The 10,901-nt window shown below is 48.9% G+C and overlaps 1 protein-coding gene across 1 annotated transcript; it reads left to right on the top strand.

Moving 5' to 3' along the window:
• Positions 1-7,943, top strand: BMP15 (bone morphogenetic protein 15). The gene is made up of 2 exons (XM_089654074.1): positions 1-457; positions 6,912-7,943. Exons 1-2 carry the CDS (start codon positions 145-147, stop codon positions 7,718-7,720), a joined length of 1,122 nt encoding a protein of 373 aa, XP_089510200.1. The 5' UTR covers positions 1-144; the 3' UTR covers positions 7,721-7,943.
• The last annotated feature ends 2,958 nt before the right edge of the window (positions 7,944-10,901 follow it).

Here is a 10,901-nt window from a genome sequence, read left to right on the forward strand (position 1 = left end):
ACCTGGGGAGGATACTGTTGCTGCTGCTCTCAGGATCCCTCCCGGCCTTCCATGTCTCTGCTGAAGCCCGCTCCCTCTCTGCCCCTCCATGAACCTTCCTGCTAGTGGTCTCTGCCATATGGGACCGCCTGACCCTCCGGCACCATGATGGCCGGGCATCCTCACTATTTATTGCTTCTCTGGCTATTTATGGTCGCCTTGCCTGCTGCGGCAGAACGGAACGGCTTGGGCGCGTTGATGAGGTGTGACGCTCTGCCGCTTATTCAGACATTGCTGGACCACGGGCCCCTGAAGCCCGAGACGGTGGCCAAGCAGGAGCTGAGCTCACAACACCTTCGCTTCATGCTGACGCTGTATCGCCGGTCAGCGGACGCCGATGGAAGGCCCAAGGCGAGCAAAGTCCCCGGAGCTGCGGTGAGGCTGGTGAGACCTGTCCATCAAACGTCTTTTATCACAGGTGAGAGGTTTGGCAATGCTGGACAATGTAGTTGGACCAGGAAAATACGTAGTGTATGTATCTGCTGTCTGTACCATTGGGGGAAATTTCCCTTCACTTCCTGTCTTGGAGACACAACAGGAAGTGAGAGGAAATCAAAAGTGTATGCATTTGCCAACCATGTACCTTTGGGAGAAATTTCTCTTCACTTACTGTCCTAGAGACACAACAGGAAGAGGAAATCTAAACTGTATGCATTTGCCATCCGTGTACCATTAGGGGGAAATTTCCCTTCATTTCCTGTCCTGGTGACACAACAGGAAATCTAAACTGTATGCATTTGCCATCCGTGTACCTTTGGGAGAAATTTCCCTTCACTTCCTGTCCTAGAGACACAACAGGAAGTAAGAGGAAATCTAAACTGTATGCATTTGCTGTCTGTGTACCATTGGGGGGAAATTTCCCTTCACTTCCTGTCCTAGAGACCCAACAGGAAGAGGAAATCCAACCTGTATGCATTTGCCATCCATGTACCATTAGGGCGGTACGGTAAATGACGAATGTACCCTTCCCTTCCCTGACGGATCCCCCGCAGCAGCCGTCTGTGGATGCAGCAAAGCATGCTGGGTATACTCATTGTGGAACCTAAGGGGTTAACCCTCTGTATTGTGTAAAAAGGCTGTTTGATTCTGTCTTCTCTGATCCTCCCCTTCTTCCAGTACAGCTCTTCTCTTCTGATGAGACATATCATGTAGGAACACTCTGCACATGCTCAGTTTAGTGTGTATTACGAGAGAGGTTTTTTTTCTTGGAGTGCATGTGATCAGCACTGTCCAGACAGAGGTCAGGGGTTCTGCATCCTCCTAGAGCAAAATGAAAACTTCTGAAAGCTTTAATATGTGCTCTGCTGGACACTGATAGAAGTCACAAGACTGCTCTATACTGCTGATGGGAAAAGGGATTTAGCATTTCCATGTAATGTGTACTGTGGGAGACCAGATATAGTGAATGCAGGGTCCCGGGAGAGCAGATATAGTGAATGCAGGGTCCGGGGATACCAGATATAGTGAATGCAGGGTCCCGGGAGAGCAGATATAGTGAATGCTGGGTCCCGGGAGAGCAGATATAGTGAATGCAGGGTCCGGGGAGACCAGATATAGTGAATGCGGGTCCGGGGAGAGCAGATATAGTGAATGCGGGGTCCAGGGAGAGCAGATATAGTGAATGCAGGGTCCGGGGAGAGCAGATATAGTGAATGCGGGTCCGGGGAGAGCAGATATAGTGAATGCGGGGTCCAGGGAGAGCAGATATAGTGAATGCGGGGTCCGGGGAGAGCGGATATAGTGAATGCAGGGTCCGGGGAGACCGGATATAGTGAATGTGGGGTCCGGGGAGACCGGATATAGTGAATGTGGGGTCCGGGGAGACCGGATATAGTGAATGTGGGGTCCGGGAAGACCGGATATAGTGAATGTGGGGTCCGGGGAGAGCGGATATAGTGAATGTGGGGTCCGGGGAGAGCGGATATAGTGCATGTGGGGTCCGGGGAGAGCGGATATAGTGCATGCGGGGTCCGGGGAGAGCGGATATAGTGCATGCGGGGTCCGGGGAGAGCGGATATAGTGAATGCGGGGTCCGGGGAGAGCGGATATAGTGAATGCAGGGTCCAGGGTTTAGTAACACATTAAGCGTCTGCATTAGGCGACTATTCCAGAACAGTCCCACAGCAAGAAAAGGCAAAATGCCTGGTCTCCTATGTGCCCAATTCACACCCCCGCGTTTTTCTGCTGCCGATACAACTACATATAGTGAATGCAGGGTCCGGGGAGAGCAGATTTAGTGAATGTTGGGCCCGGGGAGAGCAGATATAGTGAATGCAGGGTCCGGGAAGACCAGATATAGTGAATGCAGGGTCTGGGGAGACCAGATATAGTGCATGCGGGGTTTGGGGAGAGCAGATATAGTGAATGCGGGGTCCGGGAGAGCAGATATAGTGAATGCGGGTCCGGGGAGAGCAGATATAGTGAATGCGGGGTCCAGGGAGAGCAGATATAGTGAATGCGGGGTCCGGGGAGAATGCAGGGTCCGGGGAGACCGGATATAGTGAATGCGGGGTCCGGGGAGACCGGATATAGTGAATGTGGGGTCCGGGAAGACCGGATATAGTGAATGTGGGGTCCGGGGAGAGCGGATATAGTGAATGTGGGGTCCGGGGAGATCGTATATAGTGAATGCAGGGTCCGGGGAGATCGGATATAGTGAATGCAGGGTCCGGGGAGAGCGGATATAGTGCATGCGGGGTCCGGGGAGAGCGGATATAGTGCATGCGGGGTCCGGGGAGAGCGGATATAGTGCATGCGGGGTCCGGGGAGAGCGGATATAGTGCATGCGGGGTCCGGGGAGAGCGGATATAGTGCATGCGGGGTCCGGGGAGAGCGGATATAGTGCATGCGGGGTCCGGGGAGAGCGGATATAGTGCATGCGGGGTCCGGGGAGAGCGGATATAGTGCATGCGGGGTCCGGGGAGAGCGGATATAGTGAATGCGGGGTCCGGGGAGAGCGGATATAGTGAATGCGGGGTCCGGGGAGAGCGGATATAGTGAATGCAGGGTCCAGGGTTTAGTAACACATTAAGCGTCTGCATTAGGCGACTATTCCAGAACAGTCCCACAGCAAGAAAAGGCAAAATGCCTGGTCTCCTATGTGCCCAATTCACACCCCCGCGTTTTTCTGCTGCCGATACAACTACAACTGTGTCTTTTCAATAAAGTTTAAAAAAAAAGTCAACAGTGAGATGCGACACAACTGGCACATCAGCACTGCGCCGCACACAGAGTGGTAAGAATTAAGCCTAAAGTAGCTTTTCATCAATTTACCCCAGTGAGGGGCACTGACCTGCAAGGACACTATGATGGACTGGTGTGTGCGGTGGGGTTTTAAATAAAATTTGAAAAAATTTTATACTATGACAATTTTATAGGAGATATATATTTTTTAATATTATTACTATTTAATTTAATTCTTTTTTTTTTTTTGGCTATCTAGGGTAGAGTCCATTTTAACATGTTGCAGCTTATGGAATTTTTGGATCAAGTTGGGAAGGGTTTGATCCTCTGTTGGGTTTTGTATTGCTGTCTGTGACCCCAGTGGGGAGATTTGTCCTCTTTGTCCTGGTAAGCATTGGACTGAAAATGATTGAAAATTCCAAATGTTTTTCTCACTGGAATGGGAATCTTCCATAAATGTTTTTTTTTTTTTTTTTTCAAAAGCGACATACATTCTCAAGCAGTGTTCCTCAAAGGTTTCCAGGGGTTCTCTGAGCTGTGGCTGACCCCCATTTGGTGTTTTTGTATAGTTCCAAGGTCAATGAGGCTTGACAGAGCCAGCAGCATGGCACCAATTATGACTTTTGCAGGCCATAGACGGGTCGAAAACCAGACTCTTTAAAAAAAAAAAAAAAAAAATCGGTCGTTTAATAGGCAGACGTTACCACCAACGGTGAAAAAAATCAACCGATTTTCGTCCCGTCTACGGCCGGCATTTACTGACTTCTGTCCCTTGCAGAGAGCTCCGCTATTATAGTTGACATGAAAAAGTCTTGCAGTTGCAACAATGTATCCATTTGTATCCATTTTGGATACAGATGCTTTTATTCGGATACAAATGGATACATTGTTGCAACTTCAATACTTTTCATATAAAATATAATAGCGGACTGGAATTCTTCTTCTTTTTCTTCTTTTTGTTTTTCCTCTTTTTTTTTTTTTTTTTTTTTTCCCTTTTCCCCTTCTTTCCCCTTTTTCCCCTTCCCCCCCCCCTTTTCCAACCCCCCTTAACCCCCTTTTCCAACCCCCCTTAACCCCCTTTTCCAACCCCCCTTAACCCCCTTTCCCCCCCTTTCCCCCCCTTTCCCCCCCTTTCCCCCCCTTTCCCCCCCTTTTCTCCCCCTTCCCCCCCTTTCCCCCCCCCCTTTTTTCTTCCTTTTTTTTGCTCTTTCTTTTTTTTTTTTTTCTCGCTCTTTCTTTTTTTTTTTTTTTTTCTCGCTCTTTCTTTTTTTCTTTCTGGTCACGGCTGATGTGCAGATTTTTTTTATCGGTAAAATGATCTTCCAATTTGCCCATCATTGGCTGGAAAATCGGCCGATTTTTTTTTTTTTTTTTTTTTCCCAACTTTACAGATGAAAAGAAATGTGCCAAAACCCCAAAAAACGGCTGATTAATTAACCCACTAATGGTGTGAAAATCTGCCGGTTTTTTTTTTTTCTTTTGGCTGGAAAATCGGCCGATTTTTGACCTGTCTATGGCCTGCATTAGTCTGTAAGAGTGGCATTCTTCCAACTATAAGGGGCACCCTTCCCACTGACCCCCCGATGTAAGGGGCACCCTTCCCACTGACCCCCCAATGTAAGGGGCACCCTTCCCACTGACCACCAATTATTTGACTATAGCAGGGGTTCCCTTAGACTTTTTTTTTTTTTTTTTTCAAGGGTCCCTCTTGAGGAAAAATTATTTCTCTTGTCCTAAAGAGATTCCCTCTTCTGTCTAGAGCGGGGGTCTCCAAACTTTGTAAACAAAGGACCAGTTCACTGTCCTTCAAACTTTACGAGGGCTGGACTGTGACCAGAGGGAGCAGAACATGGTATAAGGGGGGTATAGTTTCACATTATTGGTATTAGTGGGAGTAGTGCCCCATTGTTAGTGTCAGTGGGAGGAATAGTGCCCCATTGTTAGTGTCAGTGGGAGGAATAGTGCCCCATTGTTAGTGTCAGTGGGAGGAATAGTGCCCCATCATTGTTATCAGTGGGAGGAATAGTGCCCCATCATTGGTGTCAGTGGGAGGAATAGTGCCCCATCATTGGTGTCAGTGGGAGGAATAGTGCTCCATCATTGGTGTCAGTGGGAGGAATAGTGCCCCATCATTGGTATCAGTGGGAGGAATAGTGCCCCATTGTTAGTGTCAGTGGGAGGAATAGTGCCCCATCATTGGTGTCAGTGGGAGGAATAGTGCCCCATCATTGGTATCAGTGGGAGGAATAGTGCCCCATCATTGGTGTCAGTGGGAGGAATAGTGCCCCATCGTTGGTGCCAGTGGGAGGAATAGTGCCCCATCGTTGGTGCCAGTGGGAGGAATAGTGCCCCATCGTTGGTGTCAGTGGGAGGAGTAGTGCCCCATCGTTGGTGTCAGTGGGAGGAGTAGTGCCCCATCATTGGTGTCAGTAGGAGGAGTAGTGCCCCATCGTTGGTGTCAGTGGGAGGAACGGTGCCCCATCGTTGGTGTCAGTGGGAGGAACGGTGCCCCATCGTTGGTGTCAGTGGGAGGAACGGTGCCCCATCGTTGGTGTCAGTGGGAGGAACGGTGCCCCATCGTTGGTGTCAGTGGGAGGAACGGTGCCCCATCGTTGGTGTCAGTGGGAGGAACGGTGCCCCATCGTTGGTGTCAGTGGGAGGAACGGTGCCCCATCGTTGGTGTCAGTGGGAGGAACGGTGCCCCATCGTTGGTGTCAGTGGGAGGAACGGTGCCCCATCGTTGGTGTCAGTGGGAGGAACGGTGCCCCATCGTTGGTGTCAGTGGGAGGAACGGTGCCCCATCGTTGGTGTCAGTGGGAGGAACGGTGCCCCATCGTTGGTGTCAGTGGGAGGAACGGTGCCCCATCGTTGGTGTCAGTGGGAGGAACGGTGCCCCATCGTTGGTGTCAGTGGGAGGAACGGTGCCCCATCGTTGGTGTCAGTGGGAGGAACGGTGCCCCATCGTTGGTGTCAGTGGGAGGAACGGTGCCCCATCGTTGGTGTCAGTGGGAGGAACGGTGCCCCATCGTTGGTGTCAGTGGGAGGAACGGTGCCCCATCGTTGGTGTCAGTGGGAGGAACGGTGCCCCATCGTTGGTGTCAGTGGGAGGAACGGTGCCCCATCGTTGGTGTCAGTGGGAGGAACGGTGCCCCATCGTTGGTGTCAGTGGGAGGAACGGTGCCCCATCGTTGGTGTCAGTGGGAGTAGTAGTGCCCCATCGTTGGTGTCAGTGGGAGGAACAGAGTCCTATCGTTGGTGTCAGTGGGAGGAACAGTGCCCCATCGTTGGTGTCAGTGGGAGGAGTAGTGCCCCATCGTTGGTGTCAGTGGGAGGAGTAGTGCCCCATCGTTGGTGTCAGTGGGAGGAGTAGTGCCCCATCATTGGTGTCAGTGGGAGGAGTAGTGCCCCATCATTGGTGTCAGTGGGAGGAATTATGCCCCACTGTTGCTGACAGTGGGCGTGGAATAAGATCCGAAGGGTCAGATAAAAGCGGGCAAAGGGCAACATCTGGCCCCAGGGCCGTACTTTGGAGACCACTGGTCTAGAGGACTAGTAAAGGTAATCCCATTGCCCCTAGTGGGGCACAGACAGCAAGAAGAACCTGACAGGGCAGTCAACCATTTTTTTATGCTAAAAAAAAAAAGTTTGGGCTTTAAGTATAGTTTGACTATTTGTCTTTTGTTTTCCAGAAGGGTCTTGGTGGATCCAAGACTTGAAATTCAACCTTCACAATGTAAAAGCAGAAGAACTTCAAAGGGCAACAGTAATACACCCAAGAGCACTCCATTTCAAGGACAATTACTATTTATGTAAGGTGGATCTCGTGCCAAATGTTGGTGTCTCCTCCAAAACAAGAGTTCCCAGTGGAATGCGCAAGTGGGTTGAGACAGATCTCACGTCCTATGCCAAACCACTGGTGGACCACCCCGGCCACGTTTTGCACATTCAGATGTCATGTAGGCATACCAGGAATCGTCCTCTAGTCTCGTTGGCAATTTCCCCAGCCCACGTTCCCTTCTTGTTAATGTATTTCAACTACACTGTTCACAATCGATCCGAAGAGGGCATGGTCTCTTTGAATCCAGATGAGAGTAAGTCCGGCACGCTGGTGAGGAAACCACGTCGAGCAGAAACAATCGGCACGAAGCTTCCGAAGATTCCCAAACAAGGTAGACAGTCCAAGAATCACTGCTCGCTGCATCCATTCTGGGTGAGCTTCCACCAGCTAGGATGGGACCACTGGATCATTGCTCCGCATAGGTACAACCCTGGCTTCTGTATGGGAGATTGCCCCCAAGTCCTTCATTCGGGGTACAATTCTCCCAACCACGCCATTATTCAGAACTTTATCAGTCAGGTAGTTGATGGGAACGTCCCCCGTCCTTCTTGTGTCCCTTACTCCTATGGTCCCATCAGCGTTCTTATGATTGAGCCAGGCGGCAATATTCTATACAAGGAATACGAAAATATGATGGCGGAGTCTTGCACCTGTCGATAGGTCTTCCAGTCATGATGGTGAATGTTTAAAAAAAAATAAATAAATAAATGAAGCACTTTATAAAACCACTTTAATGTTGTTGAAAGCAAATATATGTGTAAATGTGTGTGATGTAATATAATGAGTCAAACTTCTAGATGTGAGCTTAAAACATGTCTTCCTTGTACTCATGTAACCTTTTTCCTTGCCTACCCCAAATTTAAAATAAATCGTATTTTTTTCACTTTTTGTAATTTGATGAGCGGAACTCCGTACCTAAAATGGTTAGGACTACTGTTCCCGGCAGTATTTGTTGTGTAAAGTACGTAACTGAGCCATGTGGACAGGGATTGTTCTACACCAGCTGTTCTCAACAAGGGTTCCATGAAATACTAGCGTTCCTCCAGAGGTTGCTAGGGGGGTTTCTGAGCTGTGACTGATTGACTTTACAGGTGAAACTCGAAAAATTAGAATATCGTGCAAAAGTTAATTTCAGTGCAGCAACTTAAAAGGTGAAACTAATATATGAGACTCATTACATGCAAAGCAAGATAGTTCAAGCCGTGATTTGTCATCATTGTGATGATTATGGCTTACAGCTCATGAAAACCCCAAATCCACAATCTCAGAAAATGAGAATATTCCATGCAATCAATAAAACACGGATTGTACATAGAACCATATCGGACCTCTGAAAAGTAGAAGCTGCATATGTACTCAGTACTTGGTTTGGGCCCCTTTTTCAGCAATTACTGCCTCAATGCGGCGTGGCATGGAAGCTATCAGCCTGTGGCACTGCTGAGGTGTTATGGAAGACCAGGATGCTTCAATAGCGGCCTTCAGCTCTTCTGCATTGTTCGGTCTCATGTCTCTCATCTTGCTCTTGGCAATGCCCCATAGATTCTCTGAGGTTCAGGTCAGGTGAATTTGTTGGCCAATCAAGCACAGTAATCCCACAGTCATTGAACCAGGTTTTGGTGCTTTTGGCAGTGTGGGCGGAGCCAAGTCCTGCTGGAAAATGAAGTCAGCATCCCCATAAAGCTCGTCTGCGGAAGGAAGCATGAAGTGCTCCAAAATCTCCTCGTAGACGGCTGCGTTGACCCTGGACTTAATGAAGCACAGTGGACCAACACCAGCAGATGACATGGCTCCCCAAATCAACACAGACTGTGGAAACTTCACACTGGACTTCAAGCATCTTGCAGTGTGTGCCTCTCCATTCTTCCTCCATACTCGGGGCCCTTGTGCCTCTCCATTCTTCCTCCATACTCGGGGCCCTTGTGCCTCTCCATTCTTCCTCCATACTCGGGGCCCTTGTGCCTCTCCATTCTTCCTCCATACTCGGGGCCCTTGTGCCTCTCCATTCTTCCTCCATACTCGGGGCCCTTGTGCCTCTCCATTCTTCCTCCATACTCGGGGCCCTTGTGCCTCTCCATTCTTCCTCCATACTCGGGGTCCTTGGGCCTCTCCATTCTTCCTCCATACTCGGGGTCCTTGGGCCTCTCCATTCTTCCTCCATACTCGGGGTCCTTGGGCCTCTCCATTCTTCCTCCATACTCGGGGTCCTTGGGCCTCTCCATTCTTCTTGAGGCTTTCTCTCCTTATGGAGGGTGTCAATGATGGTGTCAGGTCAGCAGTCTTTCCCATGATTGTGATTCCTACTGAACCAGACTGAGAGACCATTTAAAGGCTCAGGAACCCTTTGCAGGTGTTATGGCTTAATTATCTGATTAGAGTGGGACACTTTGAGCCGAGAATATTGCACCTTTTCACAATATTCTCATTTTCTGAGATTGTGGATTTGGGGTTTTCATGAGCTGTAAGCCATAATCATCACAATGATGACAAATCACGGCTTGAACTATCTTGCTTTGCATGTAATGAGTCTCATATATTAGTTTCACCTTTTAAGTTGCTGCACTGAAATAAATGAACTTTTGCACCATATTCTAATTTTTTGAGTTTCACTTGTACCTTCTTATAGTGCCGGCATAATTCTGGGGCCAACACTATGTGGCAGAACCAATATGGTGCCAATGGTCTTTTTAAGGCGTATGTAAGAGTAGCATTCTGACCAGCACATCAAGGTGGCTTTTGTCTCAAACTATCAATGTAAGTGGCAATTTCCCACTGACTCTTCCCCCCCCCAATAAATTTTCTTTAACAGGGGTTCCCCAAGACCTGAATTTTTTTTTTTTTGGAAGGGTTCTTCTGGAGTTTGGTTGAGAGGCTGTTCTGCACGCTATGGCAGTTTGTGAAAATCTGACCACGTCACCTATATGAACTTGTTTGACATCCCCCATTTCAAAACCATTGGCCATCAATATAGAGGTCTCAATATAGGGGCCTCACCTCACCCCAACTTGACAATTATTTCAATGGCTGTTAGACTGAGAGGCTGTTCACCCTACAAAATCAGACTCACTTCTGCCTAGAAACCAATCGGCTTCTAATCTCAGCTTGTTTAACCCCTCGCCTACCGGGCACTTATACCCCCTTCCTGCCCAGGCCAATTTTCAGCTTTCAGCGCTGTCACACTTTGACAATTGTGCGGTCATGCAACACTGTACCCATATGAAATTTTTATCATTTTTTTTGAGACAGAGCTTTCTTTTGGTGGTATTTAATCCCCACTGGGTTTTTTGTTTGCTAAACAAACCAAAAACAACTGAAAAGTTTGAAAAAAAAAAAGTTTTTTCTTAGTTTTTGTTATAAAATTTTTTAAATAAGTGATTTTTTTTTTCCTTCACTGATGTGTGCTAATGAGGCTGCACTGATAGGTGGCACTGATGGGCACTGATGAGGAGGCACTGGTAGGTGGCACTGATGGGGATTGACAGGCATCACTGATGGGCACTGGTAGGCGGCGCTGATATGTGGCACTGGTAGGCACTGACAGGTGGTGCTGCTGGGGCTACACTGATCATCAGTGCCCTGATGACCAGTGTATAAGTCCCCTCTGAGTAAAGCCGATTACCGGCTCTCCTCTCCTGTCAGCGTGACAGCTTCTGAGGAGAGAAAGGGGGTTAACCGGCATTTCCCTAATTACATGTGATTGGACACAGCTGATCACATGACCGATCCATTGATCGGTGATCCGCTGTGTCTGAGGGACACGGCGCACTACCAATCACCACGCTGTGTGCTCCCGGAGCCGTGCATGCGCGGTTCGAATGGGAGGACATCATATGACGTCCTCCCA

Source organism: Staurois parvus, unplaced genomic scaffold (genome assembly GCF_062004578.1).
Source record: "Staurois parvus isolate SC_StPar_1 unplaced genomic scaffold, SC_StPar_1.0 ptg000739l, whole genome shotgun sequence".
Classification (NCBI taxonomy): Eukaryota; Metazoa; Chordata; class Amphibia; order Anura; family Ranidae; genus Staurois; species Staurois parvus.